Below are 23,522 nucleotides of genomic sequence, written 5' to 3'. Positions count from 1 at the left end.
AAAAACCATACATTGCTTTGTATTTTGCTGCTTTTTAGAATAATTGTTGCTTAGACTAGTTATCTCTAAAAAATGCGTGGTTACCCCCAATTTCCTTTTAGGATTTCAATACCCCCTACCAAGATCTGCTTTTCCCGCATAGTGATAAACCGTGCAAAAATACTTCGCTATTAGTAGGCACCGTCCTTAAGCAGTTGTGAAAAGAAATCCCAAAAAATAACTGAGGGTCATTCTTTTACTTAATCTTTCACCTGATATTGAAATGTATCTTTCAAATATCCATATTCAATTACAGTTATGGTTGCTAACCTTTATGGCTATTGAGTCAAAAAGATATGACATAAAGAGCTATTATTTTGTAAGTCAACAAATCTGTACCTCAAGTAAAGGTCAAAATGAAATTGAGCCATGCCATGAACCTTTGAGTGTGCTTCTCAAAAGGTCCAAATGACCACCCCTAAATGTTTTCATTTTCATGTTTAAAGCTCATGACGTGTCATTTGTTATCAAGTAAGCTCTATGCTTCTAAATACAGGTGGAACCTTGTCATGAGTTGGAGAGCAAGTCAAATTTGAACAAAAAATAAATGCCTTGTTCCCCCCCCCCCCCCCCACATGGGATTTGACCATGTACCATGCCTGGGAAGAAGGGAATTGAATTTGGCTGGGGTAGAGAAATTGAACTGAATTTACACTGTACCTTTGGCATGGCCGCAGAGGATTTGGACTTTTCTCTTTTTTTTTCTCCTGTTTGAAAACAATAATTATTGAACAACTGAGACAATATAATATATAATGCTCTTTATTCATAATAATAGTACAAGAGAGTGCATGGTAATAACTAATAAATCGATATTGAGATGCCGAAGCCGGGGGCTTATATGGCATAATTCATACAGGAGATAATTTGGTCAAAATGGTGCAATTACTTTACAGTTTACAAATAAATAAATAAATAAATAAATAAATATTAATGTTAATAATAGTGGTAATAATAATAATAATAATAATAATAATAATAATAATAATAATAATAATAATAATAATAACTTAAATGAAAAAAAATTAAATAAATAACAAAATATTAAATTAAGCTAAGCCGTGTATACGAGAGTTCAAAAGGACATGAATTCACAATTTGATTGGAAGTAATCTCTAAGTTTTGTCATTCCAAATTTGAGGGCCTTGTGCACAAAGTGCAAAAGCCCCTTAAGATTCAAAAACTTTCTTCAAGTCAATTCTTCCCTATTATAATACATGGCAATGTTTAAGTGCTAAAATGTGGTCGCTCAAAATTTGCATTTATCTGAGCATGTTCTTCTAAACCTTTTTCGGACGTAAAAGTAACTTAGGTTTTAAATGTTTTGCCGTGAAACAGAAGAGGAAGGCCTAATAAAGCAATAAATGTCATTTGAAGGTTAGCAACAGTCTGCGGATTGATACGCGAGCTCAAGGAAAATTCCATCCCGCCGAAAGCGGACTTTGAGCTCAACTGAGACAAAATTGTTTTTCGCATATTTACTCGAAAGGAAGCGGTATTTTGAAAAACTAACTACAGCTCAGTTTGTTTCTTACTAGGGAGTACCTATGAGCAAAATATGGACGAAATCGAATTTTTTGACTTGTGCCACCACTTGGTCGATATTTGCGGAAAGCCACTCTCAAATATCAACTTCCTTGACAGAAATTCAGGAAGAATAGAATTTTTCATATTCCCCAGACACAACATTTATGAATAACGAAAAACACCTTCTTACCCTTCTATAAAATTCACTGAATTGTGCATGAAAAATTAACGCTTCTATAATTAATATTCCATAATAAAATAAACAAAATTAAACAGTAAAAAAGAAAAAGCCACGTAAACGTCTCGATCCCGTTTGCAAAGCCAATCGTGGATTCTTTGCCGTGCTTTGCAATGATTTACCACCACAACTTGAACTTGAGCGAGATGAGACATTGATATTCTTTTCACTTTCCTGATCAAATTCTCGTTCATTGACTTCGCTCCATCTTCTGCCGAAAACAAGCTACACTTCGTCCTGCCTTCCAACCCGGTGTTTCCTCGTTTTCTTCAAAAACAGAGCATCTTATACAGGCATAATTTATTAATTAGATTCGGCACATGTTTAATGCGGCGCTTAAATCAACTGTCGAACTTCAGTCGCATATTCGACTGAACTCGCATTTAATACAAATCTGCCGAATTAAATTGATTTAAAAGTGGCATTTTACATGCACTTAATTCGGCAATTAGGTTTGGCGCATGTAAAATGCGATGTTTAAACCAGGCCTTAGCAACAACAAGAATCTTGTAATCTGCATTTAAAAGTGAGATAGGCCTTAGGTTTTCAAGAATCGTTTTATCTTTGGACTTTTTCGGAATGAGCGAGATTATTTGTCGTCTTTGGCTTATGGATAAAGTACCGTGCTGAAAAGCATAGTTATAGCTAGCTAGCAAATCATGGCTAATATCAGGCCAACAGTAACGATACTGAGAACTCAGATGGTAGACCATCAGAGCCCGGTGTTTTGTTGTTGCTTAAATCTTTGAGTGCGTTTGCACATTCTTCTTCATTTAGTAAACCTTCACAAGATTCCTTTTCAACCTCGTCTAGCGGGCTTATATTTTCTGGGTTGAAAAAAGGAGAATTTTCAAAGGTGGTAGTATTGGATTTGGTAGGATTTCGAACTGGTCTTCTGTATAAGAGTTCTCATCGAGTTTTAGTCTTGATATTGTTTGAATTTGGTGCTGTCTTAAACGTAAAAATACTTGGTGTTACGTTCTCCTTGTTCGTACCATCGTGCTTTACTTCTTAGAATAAAGCCCTTTGTTTTGGACGCCATGATTTTTCTCAAGCGTGATCTAGCGACTTCAAGTTCTAATCTGGTGTTAACGTCACGAGGGTTACGTTCGGCTTTTGCCTGAAGATCGTTTACTTTTTTTGGTAGTGATTTTTCTTCATCTCGATATTTTTTTCTTTTCTTTTAGAGTACTGGAGGGTGAAGCCCCTTATCTCCATTTTGATAAGATCCCATTTTAAACCTAAATCATGAATTTCTTCGTACTTCTTCTTAAAGATTTGAATGTTTATCTTGAGAGCTGTTACGTAAGCTTCGTCTTTAAGTAAGGATATGTTAAACTTCCGAAATCCAGGACCTTTCTTTTTGTTTAAGTTGTTGAACTGAAGATGGATCGACACAGCGGAGTGGTCAGATTCGGGTGTATCGCATTTCTTTGCTGAAGGTGTTAACTCTTGGGAAACTAAGAAGTAGTCTAAACGGCATTGAATTTTAAATGATTTAGTTCTCCAGGTGAAGCATTGTTTATCTGGATTTAAGTTTCGCCGTATATCACTTAGGCTATACAAATGACAGAGCGTTTCGATTTCTTTGATAACAGGCGATGTTTTTGAGATAGAGATTCCGCCCTTTTTGTCTTTCGAGGTGAGAGCACAATTAAAGTCGCCTTCAACAACGATTGTCTCTTGCGCAAATTCCTCGAGTTGTTTGCTTAATTTCTTGAAGAAAGCAGCTTGTTGCATGGCATTGTCAGGTGCGTAAATGTTGGCAAGAACAAAGATTTTTTCATCGAGTGACACTTTAAGATAATAAACTTCCCTGTCTATCTGAGACCAACTTTTCAACCTTAAAATCTTTGGTGGGATTAATTAGCGTTATCACGCCTTTGCTATGATAAGTGCCATGCCTGAAAAAAGCTTTGCCTCCCCATTCGTTTTTCAAGGTGGCAGCGACCTCTTTGGAGCAGTATGATTCTTGTAAAAAAATGGCATGGAGTTTTTGTTTGTGTAACCATCGAAAAACGGTGCGGCGTTTGATGGATTTATTTAAGCCTCCAACATTTCAGGCACTTCAGGTCAAAAGCATTGGCGTTATTTATTTTGTCTGCGGGTGAACGAGTGGGAACTCTAAGAAGTACAAGCCATGCGGAGCGAAAAGTTAATAAATATCTCCTTGCCGAATAAATTTAACTCGTAACAGATTGAAGCAAATAACAATTTAAGATTATCGCTTCTGGGCATAAGTTGAAGCGTGCGAGAAAAGGAAGGCTGCGTAGTCTCTGCGTGTTTTGAGCAAAGGACATTGTCGACTGTAAGTTTGTTGAAGACACATGACAACTGAAATAAAAAGAAACAGCAATTAAACATAGAGTATATAAACATATACGCATTGATGATTACTTAACTTAGAATTGGGAGCTGAGACAAAGCCAACTCATCGGCTCTGCTTTGCTGAAGTGGTTGATAACATTCTTGGATGCCCTGACTTAGGTAGAACGCTACTTGAAACTCGGGCGGAATGTTGGAAATGTCATATACACTGCTGTCAATAAAGAGTTTTCTATTAATTACCTTTGCGATGGCTTGAATGAGGGATTTTCTGTCTTTCTGTATTGCACGAGCGAAGTCTTGCGTAATGCACACTACTTTGTGTCTTGCTGAGGACTTCAGCAAGTTTTTGACTGAGAAAACAGTATCCCTATCTTCTCTTATTGCAAATCTTGCAATGATAGGTCGAGGGCGCAAAAGTGTTATGCAGTTGCTGGGTGGTTTGCCGACACGATACGGCTATACGACTTTTAATATCTTCTAGAGATCTGTGAATGTCACTGTATTGTACGGAAACTTCACTGGCTCCTTTCTCCTCTTTTTCTTTCTTCTCATACTCCATCATCTTTTCAAAATTTTCTCGAACTGACTTCTGATTCACTTTGAATGCCGTGTTCATTTCGTTAAGTCGTTCGGCCATCGCCGTCTAGGCTGCATCACGCTCCTTTGTTCCTTGTTTGAACTGATGTGGCTCTACGCTTATGACTTCTGTGATAAGCCTTTTCTCGTGGATTTCCTTCCACACAAACGTTTCTTTCTTCTCGGATGACATGACATCTCCCTGACTGGGAGATTCAATAAAGTTTTATTTTACTCTACCCTACTCTACTCTACTCTACTCTACTCTACTCTACTCTACTCTACTCTACTCTACTCTACTCTACTCTACTCTACTCTACTCCACTCCACTCTACTGACATTTAGTCTACTCTACTCTACTCTGCTCTGCTCTGCTCTGCTCTGCTCTGCTCTGCTCTGCTCTGCTCTGCTCTGCTCTGCTCTACTCTGCTCTGCTCTACTCTGCTCTACTCTACTCTACTCTACTCTATTCTACTCTACTCTACTCTACTCTACTCTACTCTACTCTACTCTACTCTACTGACATTTAGTCTACTCTACTCTACTCTACTCTACTCTACTCTACTCTACTCTACTCTACTCTACTCTACTCTACTGTACTCTACTCTACTCTACTCTACTCTACTCTACTCTACTCTACTCTACTCTACTGACATTTAGTCTACTCTACTCTACTCTACTCTACTGACATTTAGTCTACTCTACTCTACTCTACTCTACTCTACTCTACTCTACTCTACTGTACTCTACTCTACTCTACTGACATTTAGTCTACTCTACTCTACTGTACTCTACTCTACTCTACTCTACTCTACTCTACTCTACTCTACTCTACTCTACTCTACTCTACTCTACTCTACTGACATTTAGTCTACTCTACTCTACTCTACTGTTCCCTACTCTACTCTACTCTACTCTACTCTACTCTACTCTACTCTACTCTACTCTACTCTACTCTACTGACATTTAGTCTACTCTACTCTACTCTACTGACATTTAGTCTACTCTACTCTACTCTACCCTACTGACATTTAGTCTACTCTACTCTACTCTACTCTACTCTACTCTACTCTACTCTACTCTACTCTACTCTACTCTACTCTACTCTACTCTACTCTATTCTACTGACATTTAGTCTACTCTACTCTACTCTACTCTACGCTTTTGACTCCGTCTGGCACGTTGGTTTATTTTATAAGCTACTCGGTGCTGGCATTGGAGGACAATTTTACAATCTAATTAAAACTCTTTATTGTAATTCTTCCTGTTCTATAAGAATTGGAGACAACAAAACACGATCTTTCTCGTACTCCAGGGGTGTCCGTCAAGGGTGTATTCTAAGTCCTCTGTTATTCAACTTTTATATTAACAATCTGCCACATTCATTTCAAAATGCGCTTTCTGATCCATTTGTCCTCCCAAATGGAACGAAAATAAACTCACTTCTGTATGCTGATGATTTAATCATTCTGTCGAGATCCAAAACAGGATTGCAAAACTGTTTAAATACGCTATCTTCTTACTGCAAATCATGGATGCTAAAAATCAATCCTAAGAAGACGAAAGTAATGATCTTTCAGAAACGCTCAAAGAAATCCGTTGACATTAATTTTAAAATAGACACCGAACCTGTTGAAATTGTTCAGGAATACACTTATTTAGGAACTCGTTTAACCCCAACAGGAAATTTCACTCTTGCGTTAGATCACTTAAAAGAACAGGCCATGCACGCCTTCTCTAACATCCAAAAACACACACTCCTCAGTAAACTAAATCCCAACACAGCATCTCAGATCTTCGACACGATGATATTCTCGATCCTAAGCTATAACAGTGAGGTTTGGGGTATGTACACGAAGCAGGAGTTCAAAACATGGGATAATTCCCCATTAGAAAAAGTACATTTAAAGTTTTGCAAACGCTATTTGGAGGTAAACAACAAAGCCTCTAACCTAGCATGTAGGGCTGAGTTAGGGCGATATCCATTACTTATTGCAATAAACCACAAAATTATGAAATACTTTGTTTACTTAAACAATAAGGAGAATGACTCTATCGTTAAGCAATCTTTTCTGATGTCAAAACATTTACACTCCATTAATAATTCCGGTTTTTACTCCAATTTTATGGGCATGTTAGAAAAATACTATTCATCTGATCTAAATCCTGAAAATTTTAGCAATGAGACAATAAGTCAAATTGAAACTAATATGAAAAACAAGTATCTACGTTTCTGGCAACACAACCTTGAACACTCAAAAAAGTTAGAGTTCTATAAGGTTTTCAAGAATGAATACTCTTCGTCTAATTATTTAACTCATTTAAGAAATTTTCCTGACAGACGAAACCTAGTTAAGTTTAAATTAAGTAACCACAAACTCAGAATTGAAGCTGGTAGATATCAGAAAGATCATCTTCCTAGAGAGTTAAGATTATGTCAGTTGTGTCAATCAAATCAAGTGGAAAATGAAACTCATTTCTTGTTTCAATGTAGTTGCTACTCTTTACAGAGGCAGACATTCTATGAAGACGTAAGTAAAATGATACCTGATATTCAAACGAAATCGACATCAGACATTGTGAAACTACTGATGAACTCTAAAGACTATAATGTAAACAAACTGGTTATGAAGTTTATTTCTTCATGTATGATTATACGTGACAGGCTATTATTGGATATTGATGATGTAACTTAGAATTAATTATATATTGTTATGATACTTTACACTGTTTTGTTAGTAATTAGATTATATAAGCTTTTGCAATACTGTAAATCTTGTGGTCATGCAAATAAAGCAATTACTACTACTACTCTACTCCACTCTACTCTACTCTACTGTACTCTACTCTACTCTACTCTACTCTACTCTACTCTACTGACATTTAGTCTACTCTACTCTACTGTACTCTACTCTACTCTACTCTACTCTACTGACATTTAGTCTACTCTACTCTACTCTACTCTTCTCTACTCTACTCTACTCTAGAAATTTGAACTTACCTTTCTTTTTTGAGAGTTCGTTTTCACCACTGCGAAATTTTTGCAAATACTCGTAGTAAACCGGACGATGGCTACAAACTTTTTCCCGCCAAGTTTTGTGGCGTGACTTTGTAGCCTTACAGGCATGCGCAGAAGATACAATTTGAGAGACTTCGTACTCGTAGTCGTAGTCGGATCTAAATGTCTTTTATGTCGTTCCTACAACCGAGATAGCGATCGTTGAGCAACAATGTCTACGTCAGAAAGTGATGCGTTTAGATAGTCAATGTCATTGGTATTCCTCATGACACAACTGCAAGTAGTCTCCGACATGTGCGCTCAGTCCAAAAAATCAGAAAAAAAAAATAGAAAAAAGGAAAAGAAACTAAAATGAAATATTAAAAAGGGAAAACATATTAAAATCCTTATGGCAGCTAAAAAGTCCTGAAGTGTGACGTCACAAATATTTGAATTTTTGAAATTATGGGATTTGTTAGTATATTCGGAAAGAGCATGATGAAACATTGGAACTGACACAAAATTAGAAAGATTTGTACGGAGTCACCAGGGCATAACAGAGCTAATATCTAGCCCCCAAATTGCAATAAGATGCTGATTTTTGGCAAGTAGGCATTTTTCATCATGCTCTTTCCAAATATACTAACAAACCCCATAATTTCATAAATTATAGTTTTTGTGACCTCATCACCTTTAGGACTCTTATATAGCATATCATAGCTATGCCTTTCGTTCCTGTCAGAAACCCCCCTCCCCCCCCCCAAAAAAAAAATTAATAATAATAATACATAAATAAATAGGAATATGGGTATTCGCGATATTCGCGAAAGGTTTCAGGAAATTTGTAACTTTTTGCTAAAAAGACGCAAAAGTACGCATTTACGGAAGCCAATATTTCCCAAATAGCAGAAATTCTTTGATAGACCGATGTTTGCTAATCCCTCGTGGCGACTTTAACGGGGTTCATCCGAACTAGCCCCCCTCCAGCCTATGGACCTATCTTGTTCAGAAATTGCCAATACTAACAATAATAAAGTCCAATCTGCAACAGTTTTTTGGCTCATATTTTTTTTTATTTCACACAGTTTTTTTTATTCTAGTGCACGTAACATGTCAGTTTTTCGTTACAATGTTAGCAAACGATATAAGCTCGATACTTCTTCACAGTACTAATGGTAGTTTTTTATCTTTTAATTTTAGTCTTTGCTACTTTGAATATCATAAAGCAAAGTTGTTTATTGTCTATTTCTTAGTGGCATGTTCATTGAGAATCTCCTTGACCCATTCCGTCATACCCTGCATGTCAGCATACACCCCATACTTATGAGGATGCCCACAGTTATGGCCCCAGGACACTACACCAGTCAGATACCACAGCCCGTCGTGCTCACAGGCCAGTGGCCCACCACTGTCGTACTGGCACGCGTCAACTCCACCCTCTTCGAAACCAGCACACAGTGCCCTGTTGTGAATGGCACCTCCGTAGGACTCTTCTTGGTTGCACTTGTCTTCATGTACAAGTTTTACTTTAGCTTCTCTTAGAATGTCAGGCTTAGGTCCTTTCCACTGCGTGTGGCCCCAGCCAGTGACAAAACACTCCTTTCCAGCTGGAAAGTGAACACCACGTGGGAGCAGGCAGATTGGGGACACAAAGTTGTCCAAAATGGCGGGAGTGTTTAAGCGTAAAAGAGCTGCAGAGGGAAAGTAATTTTAAAGTCGAGATCATATGACCCATTTTCTGATGGAATTGTGAGATCTTTGTTTTTAGAAATATTTCAAATAGATAGACTTTACAAATGGCCAATTTTGAAATAATGAAAAGATTAAGAAGGTATGTACGGACAAAAGGAACTGCAGAGTAAGGCGTATCATTTTTCAAACAATATACAGGCCATAAAATCTCATCCTGTCTCGCTAGTTGCCTAATTGGCCATTTTGCTAATCTCGTCAGGCTAATCTGATTCTTGCGATAAGCATCGATCTTGACAAAAATTACTGAGTAGAGCTGAAATGAATTCTGTCATCATTAAAAATGTTTTTAACGGCTTATTTCAAGCTAATTACAAAAAAGTAAATCTACCTCAAAAATGAGGGACAAAAATCTTTTTGTAGAATTAGCGATTAAAGTCGAATCAAAGTTTACGTTAAACCAAGATTAGCTTCAGTAAACACCTGGTTCCAGTTGTTGAAAGCCCGATTAAGCTAATCCTGGGTGAACTTGAACTTTGAGTGGAACTACTAATCGATAAAAATTCTTGCAGAAGATTTTTGCCCCTAAGTTTTGATTAAGAATGTTTTTTTACTATTAGCTTTAAACTAGCTCTTAAAAAACATTTTTAAGGAGCGATATGAAAACCTCGATTAACTTTTCAGGCGCGGATCCAGGATTTTGAAATGGGGGGTGAATTTTTGTAATAATGTAATAGAACCAAAGCCTGGTTGAGGTGTTTGAGGTCTGTGCAGCCACGAGCTCTCAAGGAGCTTATTAACAACAAAGAAATTATTCTCAAAAAAGCAGATACAGGCACAACAACCGTCGTTATGAACAGAGAAAACAAAATAAATGAGGGACAGAAACAATTGGATGATAGAAATAACTATCAGCCACTAGACGAACCAATGGTTAGAGACACATCCCAGAGAGTTAAACACCTCACTAATGCCCTTCTCTAAGCAGGGTGCATAGACGAAATGACGGTTAAATGGTTTAACCTAACACCAAATCCGCCTCGAATCCCAGTGTTTTATACCCTCACAAAAATTCACAAACCGACATTAGTCGAAAGACCTATCATATCTGGGTGTGATGGCCCAACAGAACGCCTATCATCATTCGTAGACAAACTACTTCAGCCAGTAGCACAAATACAGGACTCGTATCTTAAAGATACGACACATTTCATAAGGTTTATTGAAAGCACTAGGGTGCCTAGAAACGCTTTTCTAGTCTCAATGGATGTCACTAGCCTTTACACGAATATCCCACAGGAGAAAGGAATCACTATAGTATGCAACGCATACGAGAACTTTCATGCCAATAACCTTCCTATAGCTACAAATTTCCTCAGAGAAATGCTCAGCCTTATACTAAAGGAGAACTCCCTCCAATTTAACAGGAAAGACTATCTCCAAACACACGGAACCGCCATGGGCACTAAAATGGCGGTAGCTTTTGCCAACATCTTTATGGCATCTATAGAAAAGGAGATCTTAAGGCAGAGCATTAACAAACCAATAACGTGGAAAAGATTCGTTGACGATGTATTTTGCTTGTGGGATACAAACAAAGAAGAAATAGAACATTTCATTGAGCAAGCAAATTCGTACCACCCTACCATACAGCTTACCATAAAGTTTACCTCTGAAGTCTCACAATTAGAAACAATTGGATACAGCAGTCTATAAGGGAGAGAAATTCGAGAAAGAATCGATTCTCGACGTGCGCACACATTACAAACCTACTGAAACATTTCAGTACACAAACTACAATAGTTGCCCAGCAGGCGTAAAAAAAGGCTTCGTTAAAGGAGAAGCTCTTAGACTTCTGAGGACAAACTCTTCTATAGTAGTGTTTGGGGAAAACATTAAAAACTTTAAAACACGCCTGGTATCGATAGGTTATCCTAGTAACCTGGTGGACAAAATCCTATCCGAAGTTAACTTCGCAGAAAGGAAGAACGCTCTTACACAAAAACAGAAAGCGCACAAGAAAATTCTACCCTTCGTGACACAATTTCAACCATCACTACCATGTTTGAAAAATATTCTAATGGACAAATGGCATTTAGTACAAAACCAGCCGCTACTAAGAGAGATATACAAGGAACCTCCCTTGATCTCTTAAAGAAAAGGGAAATCGCTTAAAGACATGCTTGTTAAAGCAAAACTATAAAGGCTTTTATCAACACAATGGGCACACAGCGGGAGCCATGCACGTCTGTCAACCCCATTTAAACGTGCTTTAAACTCTGAAAATAGTTTAATAAATAATATATATAATACATTTTCATTCTACTTTACCGTGCTCTACTAGCTTTAGCAGGCTCAAAATGAATAAATTGATTGGTAGAACCAGTCATCGCTTAAGCACATTCTCCACCTCAATCAGAGAAATCAGAGAAATCAAATATTATTTCAATATTTGAGGGATAAGAAAAAAAAAAAAAAAAAGAAAGAGGGGGGCTCAGAAAAAGGGGGGGTGAAAATTCACCCATTTCACCTCCCCTGGATCCGCGCCTGCTTTTTATCGCGGATAAGCGTTAATCGGCTTTCGAACAACTGTGCCCTGGGCCCAGACGCACCAGAATTGACTGAGTACAGACTATCGTTGAATCGTATTGTATCATCATTTTTTGAGGAAGGTTTCTTTAAAATCATATATCTCCCGGTTGTTGGTTAGGTAAAGGGAATGGGAACAACTGATTGTTAATAAATGATATTTAAATGATATCACGTCATTGTTGATTGTCTTACCAACATCATAATCTGGTGGAATTTCTTTTATTTGGTTCTCGGTAACTATATTCTTGGATTCCTCATATTTTGGGTGCAAATAAATGGCCTTCACTCGTCTGCTTTGTTCAAACCAGTCCTCGTTTTTCAGGTGATGCTCTCCTAGGGTCACAATCCAATCTTTGGGATCCTTGGACAGTGAAGAACCTGAAACCAGTGAAATCTGGGCTGAAAGGCACCTTATTATAGGAAATTAACAATGCACTTTATTGACGCGATCTTGCAAAATTCGCGTTAATTTAATGTATCTTAATCAATGTCGATGTAAATTTAATGCACGCTATTTTACAACATTGTTATTTTAAAGCACCTTTATTTCATTACAAAACCTTATTGGTTCATGACTCCTCTATTGGCTCTTCAGAGTCACTATCTTTAGAATTCATAGGGTCTAGTTAGGCTTCAAAACCAAATTTTCGGTTTTAAAAAAAACTTAGAAACATCCGTGCACTTGTCTTGGGAGGTTTTATTGACGGAAGCCAAAACGCAGTTTGGCATTCAGAAATATAAAGTACGATTTTGCAGATTAATGAAAATCGCAGTAAATAAAGCAAGATGCTTATCGAAAAAATCGCGTTAATTTCCTATAATATTAAAGGTAGTTTTCCATAGTGATCTACACTTGGCTTGAAACAGGAGTGATATACCAATTACAGTTTCGGCTACTGCATCAGGGGCCGTTTAAACAAAGTTATAACCCATTAATTAAATTTAGCGCGCTATCATTGGATGGAACATTTCACGTGGTACAAAATCGGACAGCGGTTATCGGATAAAGGGCTTCAAATTTTTCAGGTCTTAACTGTCGTAATCTAATCACAGTCTAGTAAACTCGAGTAAGCTAGTCAGCTTGGATTTGGTTGTGGGTATCGTGCTTTCGCCATCACTAGCTGTTCTGTATTTTTCAACAGCAAAGCCTGCGTTAAACAAAGTTAAACAAAGGAACCAATTAGTCAGAGTTATCATTCGGGTAGATCATTTGCAAAACTGTATTTGTTACTGGGGTTATAACTCTCGTCGAGAGCCCTTGGTCTGCAACACGAGAAATAGAATGAGGCAAGCAGAAACTCCATTTTTTCCTATACTGTAAATGGTTTGAACCCAGTGGTCATATAATAAGTCGGTAAAGTGTGATCGTCTGATTGTGGTTCTGAGAAGGACCACACCCCATCCGTATAGCGACTAAAAACAAACTTAGAAAACAAACAAACATCTACTGAAACTGAACTTTCTGAACAAAATTATTTTAGATGGATAGTAGTGCACCTCTTACAGTTGTGTAAACAAAAGCAAATGAACTAATGTCGCATTCTTAAGCCAATCAAACTTTAAAGAAACTATTAAACAGTCATCTGCACATCGTTGAAAAGCATCGTTACACTGTTTTCTGTCCGCTCTTGTTTGGCTGACCTTTTAAAGTGACACCAGATCGGGTAGCTGCATTGCAACCATGGCATCTTGAGATAAGTGGGAATTTTCTGCTGTCGTTCCCCGCGTTCTGAAGGATTTTCCTGAGCGCTACGTTGGATCACTCGGCTGAAGGCAGCTTATTGAGGACACCAGCCAGAAAAAATACTTCGGAACGCAGGACACCGACTTAAAAATCGTGGATAATGGCAATCCTGTCTACATGTTGTATGCATTAATTTTGGCTTCAACATAGACGCGGTTTATTTTATGTTACTTCTTTGTAATGGCATCAGCTTAGAGATGTGTTGTTCCATCCACTTGAGTCTGAAACCATGGTCACTGGGTTTGCGTGACAGAATTTGTATTGTATGCTTAGGAGAATTTGGTTTGAGATAGCGTTGCAAAGCCGCATCCTATTTTACATTTTTCTGTTGTGATTACGTTATTGTATTATAGAGAGTGGTGGGTACGATGAGAGTAAGAAATGTTTGATTCTTACCTACGAAACAATGCGAGGCTGAGACAACCCACTCTGGGGAAATAAGCGAGCCTCCACACGTTTGTTTATCTTTGAAGAGAAGAGCTACCTGCCAGGGCCACGCCCCAGGAGCACTGACATGCCCTCCGACGATTCGTTTAGTTTCTATGTCGTCTTGCAGGAACCTTGCCCCACACTCGGGCTCTTCTGAAAAGAAAGATCGAAAGCCAGCAATCTTGAGAATAAATTTTTTGATACATTAATTAGGTTTATTAGCTTTCTTCGTTCGTTGTTCTTTGCTTCGTTGTTTCTGCTCAGCTAGAACTATTCAAGGTTCTAGTTTCATTAAAAAGGTATGTTATGAAAATGTGCTGCCTGATCCGATCTGATCGACCCAATTTCTCAATACCTTATCCGACAAACTCAGTTTTGATAATCAAAATACACCTCGCGAAGGTTTAATAAGCAAGAGATGAGGCAGATGGTTTACTCCAAGCTTTTTGCAAACCGTGGATCATGAAGCCATAGTGACACAGTGACATAAGCTAAAGGAACATATTAAGGATCTTTATCTTCTGTCACATTTGTTTCCACACGTTTTTTGTTTAGGATTCAATCCTTACTGGAAACAAGCTATGCTCGTTTCTATCGCATACTAAAGAGGCTTACAATTAAATATTTTCAGTTGTGGGATTTCCCCTACGTAGATCATAATTGAAATACATGGGGAATATTTTTTTTTGTCGAAGTCAGTGAAGCGTAAATTCTAAACTGATCATTCTTTAGTAAATATTGTATTTACAATTTATGTGTCTGTGCGGCTATATTTTGTTTAGCTTAGCGTAATACAGAAGTAAAATAGTATTTCTTCTGACCATAAAAAACTGAAAAACAACCTTATACCCTTGCAATCAATTTCTTTTATCTGCCAGACGGCTCTACAAATTTTGTATTATGCCGATCATTTATATTCTATCTTAACCGGTACGAGCAGTTGCCATTAATAAATACTCTGCTGGAATAAATGAAGTAGTGGCTTACCCAAGACCCTTTTCCTGCTGTATGGAATACAATGACCAAACAACGACGCTAAGATGACTACACCTTGTAAACATCTGACCAGCAGCATTCTGCAACAAACCTAAGTAAAGTAATAACGCAGAAAGTCTATCAAATAACACACGTTTTTCTGTTAAAGTTATTCGAAGCACGGTTAACGTGATGTATTGAATTTATTTCTGCCTTTTCATTAAAAGCCTCCTCAACCTTAACGCGTCAGCCAACTCAGCTCGATTGAATGGCTTTTTGTGTATGTACAAAGAAAGGAACTCTGTTTTTCAGTTCTTTTAGTCTCGCTTTATCTCCCTTCTAACATTTAACGTTTCTGGTGCGTAAAAGAGAGGAGAACGGAAAAGGCACGAGAAGATAATTTGTTTCCGAGTCTGTGCGCGGCAGATGGACTTTCTAATTTCCTTTGTTTCAATGTTTTGCATATCGTTGATGCGACAGGCGAAAAAATAAATTTTAAATTTTGCGGCATGACATTATTATATCTTGTTTTGTTTTGTTTTTTGAAAGCTTCGTGTGTTTTTGAAGATGCTTTAATCCATGAGATAAATAAAAAAAAGATTTAATCGACGAAAAAAATAGATTTAAGACTGGGAGTGTAAATATTTATAATTTGCGTGTTACTCACTGCCAAGTAAAGATCGTTGGTAGAGGAAGCTGATTCACGGCTAATAGAGTTCGGATTATTACAAGTTTTACGAATATGACGGCTGGAAAATAAAACCTTCTCTTTATCTTCTTTTCCATACTCTTTGAGCTGATTGAAAGGTGTCCAATATAGCGCCCAAATCTTCAACCTTGTATTAAATTTTCTAACTTTCTAGATGCTAGTTAAACGGTGAAAAGAAACGGAGTGTTACACAACACGCTTAAAAACTAGGCTTCGTTCGTCGTATCTGCTTAACTGCAATTCAATGTAAATAATGCGTTTCCCTAAAACGTTCGCAAATTTTTATAGTTTTTTAGAATTTTTTAAGCCTGAATGTCGTTAGCCTATACAAAAAGTGGAAAAAGCTGAGGCTGTAACAGCAGACGTCTGGCTTGAATTGCAAACAAATTATGTTTGCAGATACAAAGAAAACTATAGAATAGTCATTTTGTTACCTCAAAACTCCCTCCGTCAGAACCCTTCTTGTGCCTTTCAGCCGTAAGTTATTGGGGAGTTCTAAATGTAGCTTTAAAATATATCAACCTCACCGCCAGTAAATACGTCTGTTGTGTGTTCAAATATATGCCTCATTTCCATAAGTGAGATCAGTTATGCTTCAAGGTGGTCATGTGGAAAGCAAGCTGTCGAACAATTAGCGAAAAACACTCATGGAAAATTTTGTGCAAAACTCGCTTTGTTTTTAATTCAAAATATTTTAACAGTGAACTGTTTTACAAGAAAAGTTTTTTTTTTCAGTAAAATTGTCTAACTTTTCCATTGTTGTAAAACGCTTCTTTCCTTTGCTTCTATTACCGCACATTACATATTGCTTTTAGGGCTGCTTTTTTAATGTCGTCCATTAAACTCTATTACATTATACTCTGGTATTGTGTCTATGTTGAAACTAGAAAGCTACACAGGATCTCCCATATTTGTTAACTTTAATCACTTTCTTGTAAATATCTAACTTTTACTAGTACGATATTTTATCAGTGTCCCCAATTAGTCTACCTAGGCTAAATACATCGACACTTCAAAAAAATTAAAAAAAAAAATATGTGACTCGCAAAACCTCGCAAAACTAGGGCTGGGTGGGCATTCTAAAAAGTTGAAAAGTTTGACACCAATGTCAGTTCTAAGAAGACACGAATTAGAAAAATTGTAATGTGCTTTGCAGTCGCCTAAAAGAACAATAGCAGAAAACTTTTGACCGCATGAAAAGATTTTATCCAAACAACACTGCAAAGAATCAAAGAAAACCTGATCATCATCAGCGGACTGATTAGGCGGACGATAGCAGACCCCACAAAGAACGGTAAAATTCTTTACATTACATAGCGCCCATAAAACCCCTAGCTGATTGGATGGCTCTAGGTCGACACGCCTTTTCATAAAGAGCGACTCCACCCCCACGTTTACCACTCCTGTCCTTTCTCAAGTGAGAACTATAACCCGTAACAAAATAGACCATTAAATATGCTAGAGGTGAGCCAAGTTTCCAGAAATGCAAACAAATCAAACTCATGCAAGCTGGCTAAAACTGAAATTTCGCGAAATTTACCATCAACATTAAGACTTCTGGCTTTAAGGTAAGCTACAGAAAGGTTCAAATTAAAAGGACCCGGGTTTGGATGAACAGAGCCAAAAATCAATAGTAACATACTTAAACTTGAAATTAACAGAAATAAAACTACAGAGGATAACATAGAAAATGCAAAACCACTACAACTTGAGATACAAAGAAAAAATCCAAAAACTCCAATAGCCGCTCGATAGATTTCAGAACTAACCCCCATCGAAGGAAACAAAGTAAATGGGCCTAAACCTCTGCTTCCCACAAACCAAAAAAAATAAAAATAAATAAATAAATAAATAAAATAACTAAATAAAAAAAAACTAAGGCGATATGACTACTCATCGTTTACTGGTCGTTTACAACGTCATCATGACCAGGATCAGAATTTAATAGACCATATTTGAGCAAATCATCCTTATTCTTAATACGAAATACTTTATTAAAAAACAGAGCACCGTTACTGTTTCATCAACCGAATAAACGGCCACTCCTTCAGAACAATGATCCTTGCCATGCAACAGTAAATCGTGGTTGAACTTGGTGAGGTCCTCAATAAAGAAGATCTTTGTGCCTTAGAGACTCTTACGGGAGACATAAATTTAATTTTGATGCTATGCCTCCTTTGATTTAACTATAAAAGTTAACGTTAAAAGAGAACGACGTTTCGACCGTCCGACGGTCATTTTCAAGTTCAAAATGAGAAGTAAAATATGTGCTTATATACAATTGTGAAAAAACTAATGAGATACTGACTTAAAAAGCTCTAAGATATTCACATCTAAACAATATCAAAAATAATAGCGTGAATGATAAATACAAAGGAACGCTAAAAACGATAAAAGGTATTTAAAAGGTATTTAAAAGTGAAATAATCAAACAAATAACTTCGCGCGGATCGAGTCGCATTGTTTGTTCAGTTTCGGCTTTAGGTCGCGAATAAACAACATCTCGAAGATCAAGCAGTCGAGTTTGCTCTGACACTTTCTCAGGATTCTGAAGTTGCTTTTAATGGTCTCTGGATCCTGTCCATGCTCGTCCTTTACATGATTGCCAATTGCAGATCGTTTGTGTTCCTCCACACGTTGATGCAAGTGTCGACTCGTGAAGCCAACATAGTCTGCATCGCACAGACCACATTTGAAATAATAAACAACGTTTTGTTGATTCACAATGGGAGGTTTATGTTCCTTTGGTTTGATTTTGCTCTTAATCTTCTGACTTGTGTAGACAGGATGGACATCAGCATCGATCTTTCGGCTGAGATCATTAAGTTGGTGTCTTACCGCGTTCGCCGATTTCTGGTCTTTGAAAGGTAGGACGATTCTGATGAGAGCTCGTTCGTCGGATACCCGTTGTTCAGGACATGCATTCTCAGTAACTTTCGTTTCAATAAAATGTGTGATGGTGTTCTCTACGACGGTTTCAGGATAATGCAAGCGAGAAAAAATCCCTTTAAGACGTTCACATTCCTGATGGAAAAAATGCCAATTCGAAGAGAGTTTGAACGCCCGGTTTAACATTGTTTTCAGCAGAGAATGTTTGTATTTCATGTCAACATGGCTTTGGTAGTGCAGTAAAAGCCCAGTATCGGTTGGTTTCCTGTAGACCTTTGTGTCTAATCGTTTTTAGCGTTCCTTTGTATTTATCATTCACGCTATTATTTTTGATATTGTTTAGATGTGAATATCTTAGAGCTTTTTAAGTCAGTATCTCATTAGTTTTTTCACAATTGTATATGAGCACATATTTTACTTCTCATTTTGAACTTGAGAATGACCGTCGGACGGTCGAAACGTCGTTCTCTTTTAACGTTAACTTTTATAGTTAAATCAATTTCGAAAAACTTGTTGATTCGTATGCCTCCTTTGCTTGACAATCATGGCACGCCAACTCGACGACCCTACGCCATCTTCCCTGCGCTCTCTGGGCTTTCCCACACGATGCACACGGTCCAACTCATCTCTGCACACAATCCTCATACCTTTCACACAAAGATTAAGAACCGTTTCATAGCAATCTTCGCCCTCTACCTTGGGGAGCCCAAGAATGCAAGGAGCTTTTCTCCTTTCTTTAAACTACTGCGTTTGTTAGTTGCAGACAATATTCATGAAGACCTTGTACATAGACTTTTAATCTAATTTGTAATGACTGGGAAACGATAGGATGTAATACAAATTATTTCACGATAAGTTACATTGGCCAAAATCTTCAGTGTAAACTAATGAATTTTAACTTGCTACTTAAGCTGGTTCAACACCGTGCATCATTTGTGGAACCATATGTGACCAGCTTCAACGATTGGTTAGCACCGTTCAACAAGTGGCAACTTTGTGAATGGAATAGAACTCATCTATATTTTGTTGAACTACGTTCAACAACGTTAAAACATGTTGAACGGCCTATTTCAACATTCAACACTGTGTGACAGACTGTTCAACATTTGTTGATCATCAAATGTTGAACCGTGTGTCACCAGCTTTACACTTCGATCATTGCCACGTGCACCATTTTAAGCAATGACTTCAAACGAAATTTCAGCCTCACCTCTCCTCCCTCAAAATTAACCGGAAGTCAGGTCTCTGTGTCATTGCGTTATCATAAGCAACTTACGGTATGAAGTCAAGAAGCGTAACGGAGAGTTGACAAAACAAGATCACACTATATTTCTGACAAAAACTAATCAATGTAGCTCGGACAACGAAAACTCCCAAAGGGGAGAATCAAAGTGAAGGACATTCCAACAAATTTATCAACTGAACAAAAATTTGTGTGTCCGAAAGGTAGCTATATTTATAAAACCACTTTAACTCGTATTGGAGTGACGTCAAACGTGTGTCAAATGTTCTTGTGAAAATCATCATGTACGTTGTTTTAACATGTTGCACGGGAAGGCTTTACGTCATTTAACACTGAATCTTGTAGAGTGACGATTCATCTGACAAGGTCTGCTAACTGTCACCAAATGTATCCACTCATCATGGTGTTCAAAAATGCTGGACGTAGCTATCTGTTCGTTGCTGTCTTAATCCTGACAATAACAGACACGTGTGAAAACATAACTACAGTCACCCCAAGCTCCCAAGGTGAGTCAAATTATCCTCCAATATTAGCGAGCATCTTCTTCGCGTGTTGCACTGTTTTTGTTTTTGTTTTTGTTTTTTTTTTTTTGCTCCTTTTAGGTTTTTCTTGTTATAGTATTCGAACGCACAAGACGGAAAAAGAAAAAACTTATTTTGTTGATGGTCAGAAATTATGTTTGGTTAATCCTTAGTATCAACTCATCTTTTGGTCTCTAAAGCCCAAAAGAAGCATTTTTAGACTGTATTCAAGGCTATTTCGTGCACAAATTTAATACCTTTCCACCTTCACTTTCTTTTTTCGAACTGGCACATTAGGCCTTGGGAATCAATTTAACGGACAATACATTTCATTGTAAAGTTCGTTGAGAGATCATGATCGAAGTTCAGTGCCTACCGGTGCACGGCAAAACAAATTAAAGGTTACAAGGTCTTGCATTAACGAAAAACCCACTGAATTTATAATTACAAAACACAAAACAAGTCTATACGGTAATTTGGGAAGTTATCTGATAGAGGAAATATGGTAAAATAGAGCCTCGACGCTATTTTGCTTGTGAAACAACATAGTCTGAGACTGAAACTTAATTATTTATATTTAGATATTGAAATTAGCTGGACTAGGTAAAGATGCTCATTTTACCTCCAGCGGAGTTTAATGTTTGATTCTATTTATTATTTTTTTGGATAAAACGTTCAGGTATACTTAATTTTACTTTCAACGGAGTTCGTACATGGTTATGGTAGTATGAATTGAGCCCACCTATTATCAAATCAATTCAACTACGGTGCAGTCAGCAAGAAAATTCAAAAATGTAAAGTGACTGTATTAATATTGCTTATGGCTCAACCAAAAAAATCGCAAAAAGGGGCCCAGTTGCCCTGTACCTTGCACAAGGAGGAATGCTATGTCTAATTATACCAAACTTTTAATAGCTGTGCATTCTGCAACAGGTGTAAAAACTGGTGATTAAAAAAAGGTGATTATATTTTGTGATTTCGACCTACGGAATTCGAGAGCTAGGCAGAGCGATATCATAAATCGTTACAGTACATTATTACCAAGCTTGAATTCGTTTGAGTTTACCTGGCAGGAGTTGGCAAATAAGCGCTTTATGAGAAATTTCGCCACATCATATTAATCACCAAATTTTGATGTCGCAGAAAAGGAAACTCTCTTATCTTTTAAGAACGTTTCATCAAATTCACTTAATGTTAGTATCGTGAAAATTCGGAACCAATAACGCTGGAAAACGAAAACAACAAAGTGGCCGTGAAATTTTGCTTGACAAGGGTAATTATCTCTCCTGCTTATCAAATATGTCTGAACGTTGTCTTTTCTTCAACCTAAAGGCACGATTTATAAGTCTACGCTCGACGCCAGACTATTTACTTCATTTCCAGGTGTGATGGCTCCAACAAAGGAAGGATTATTTTCTGACGAAGAAATGAAAGCGACACCCGTCCTTGAAACAGTAGCGATGACAACAGTTTTAAAAGACCCTTGAAGGTTCCTCTGCAAAGTTCTTAGGAGAAAACGTTATGACTTCATCACTCAGCAGAGTCCCACACAAGAAATCCGTTGCTATAACAACGGCGCATTTGGTGACACTTATCACCCCTCAAACAAAGTACGTGGATTACCAATCAGACCACCCGCCCACCCACCCAGGAAAGACCGCCGCACAGCGAGACCAAGATTGGCAGGTTTCTGTCTAAGTGGTTTGCATTCTGATCTTTGGGATGGTTGAGTTCGTGAGCATTATGCTGATAAAAAGCAACCGCAAAACCAGGTTAGTTATTTGGAAACATAATAAATATGTATAAAGCCTAAAAGCGGAGCTCCCAATCTCGTACCCAGAGTCCTCAAGCTCTTTGGCCAGCGGTTGGTCGCCAGGAAAGACTCTGGAGAACTGGAATTTTATTACCGCAGGATTTCTACGGTAAAACAATGGAAGCCGTTACGGAACTAAAACAGAGCAGCCAATCAAAAAATTTAAATTTTTTCGAATTCTCCAGAGTCTCTCCTGCTGCCCACCCGCTGACCAAAAACCCTGAGGACTCTGGGTACAAGATTGCGGAGCTCCACAATTCCTATTAATAGCATTTATGTAAGTCTGCTTATTGTATGAACGTAATAACGTTACAAGTTCTTCATCCTTTCTGGAGTGGATGAAAAAATTAAGTTCTCCACAAAATTTGTCCTATGGAAACGTATCTGCGTAAAGTTTGAAATGCGTACAATAAGGAAAAATTAATGATTGCTGCCCAAAAGAAAGCATTAAATGCTAGCGCGTGACGTTTTTCACGCGTACAATTTGGCTGCTCGAATAAAAATATTTGAAAATTCATTACTCTGTAAATATTCCTCGTACAGAAATATTTTTAGTCTTAATAAACGTTAACAAAAGAAGAAATGTAGGAAAAATAATGTTTGGTTATTGTTGTGGTGCGTGTTTACAAATATACGCTGCGAGTGAATTGCACAAGTCCAACAAAATATCCTCAAAACAATATTCATAATAACAACTCTGTGAATATTTCTATACAGAAATAATTCTTCTCTCTAAGAAAATGTTAACAAAGGGAGAATCAGGAAAAATAATCTTTAGTTGTGGTCCGAAATATTTAGCGTTAAAAATTAGTACGTGTTTACAAATATGCGATGCGAATGAACACCCCTTACTTTTCACAGTGGGAGACATTAAAGGATGGGGTTCACGGTTCTGCGCATGTCTATGAATCACAAAACTTTTTCGCCTTTGCTCGCTATGACTCAAGCCTGTCTAATTTAATTCGTTGTTTATGAACCATTCGGAAGGGAATAGGTAACTCGGGTGGTAATTTTTCAAAACACAATCAAGAACGCTCCTATCTATCGAACAAGAAATTATCTTTGTTCACGTGAGTCCCGACTTTATACAGTATGTCAGACGATAAGTTGGCCAAACTTTCCTTCTGAAAGAAAGACATTCAGTCAGTTAGGGTGTCTCTCAGTCAGTCCACTCTCTGATTTGATTTTTTAGTAGGCTCATGTCAATGAAAC

General features: G+C 37.5%; 2 protein-coding genes and 1 long non-coding RNA gene across 4 annotated transcripts in view; 1 reads left to right on the top strand and 2 right to left on the bottom strand.

Moving 5' to 3' along the window:
• The window catches only part of LOC146489253 (uncharacterized), a 2,337-nt gene extending 1,919 nt beyond the window's left edge, over positions 1 to 418 (top strand). Inside the window, exon 2 of the long non-coding RNA XR_014865016.1 lies at positions 1 to 418. This exon is cut by the window's left edge and continues 568 nt beyond it. This is a non-coding gene — a long non-coding RNA (uncharacterized LOC146489253).
• An 8,339-nt stretch (positions 419 to 8,757) lies between these two features.
• Positions 8,758 to 16,486, bottom strand: LOC146489252 (transmembrane protease serine 6-like). 2 transcript variants are annotated; one of them, XM_085107473.1, is made up of 5 exons: positions 16,279 to 16,486; positions 15,148 to 15,247; positions 14,128 to 14,310; positions 12,180 to 12,365; positions 8,758 to 9,397 (listed from the first exon to the last, which is right to left on the bottom strand). In XM_085107473.1, exons 2-5 carry the CDS (start codon positions 15,233 to 15,235, stop codon positions 8,949 to 8,951), a joined length of 906 nt encoding a protein of 301 aa, XP_084963599.1. In that variant the 5' UTR covers positions 15,236 to 15,247; positions 16,279 to 16,486; the 3' UTR covers positions 8,758 to 8,948. The 2 variants fall into 2 exon arrangements, with proteins under 2 accessions (XP_084963599.1, XP_084963592.1); XM_085107466.1 differs by having other exon boundaries at positions 14,128 to 14,313; positions 16,279 to 16,476.
• Positions 16,487 to 18,067: 1,581 nt separating this feature from the next.
• Positions 18,068 to 19,015, bottom strand: LOC146489251 (uncharacterized). Its single transcript, XM_085111306.1, has one exon. The coding sequence runs from the start codon at positions 18,947 to 18,949 to the stop codon at positions 18,272 to 18,274; it is 678 nt and encodes a 225-aa protein (XP_084967432.1). The 5' UTR covers positions 18,950 to 19,015; the 3' UTR covers positions 18,068 to 18,271.
• Between the last annotated feature and the right edge of the window lie 4,507 nt (positions 19,016 to 23,522).

This window comes from Pavona decussata, unplaced genomic scaffold (genome assembly GCF_977016875.1).
Source record: "Pavona decussata unplaced genomic scaffold, jaPavDecu1.1 SCAFFOLD_6, whole genome shotgun sequence".
Taxonomy (NCBI): domain Eukaryota; kingdom Metazoa; phylum Cnidaria; class Anthozoa; order Scleractinia; family Agariciidae; genus Pavona; species Pavona decussata.
This window is presented reverse-complemented; position numbering and strand designations above follow the sequence as displayed.

What these genes read in the sequence shown, in the direction of transcription:
- LOC146489252 (XM_085107466.1), bottom strand. Translation starts at nt 15,235, where the DNA reads ATGCTGCTGGTCAGATGTTTACAAGGTGTAGTCATCTTAGCGTCGTTG. An exon ending in CAGCAGGAAAAGGGTCTTGG is followed by an intron (nt 14,314 to 15,147) that starts GTAAGCCACTAC and finishes CTTTCTTTTCAG; the next exon opens with AAGAGCCCGAGTGTGGGGCA. An exon ending in TCCACCAGATTATGATGTTG is followed by an intron (nt 9,398 to 12,179) that starts GTAAGACAATCA and finishes TTCCCTCTGCAG; the next exon opens with CTCTTTTACGCTTAAACACT.
- LOC146489251 (XM_085111306.1), bottom strand. Translation starts at nt 18,949, where the DNA reads ATGAAATACAAACATTCTCTGCTGAAAACAATGTTAAACCGGGCGTTC.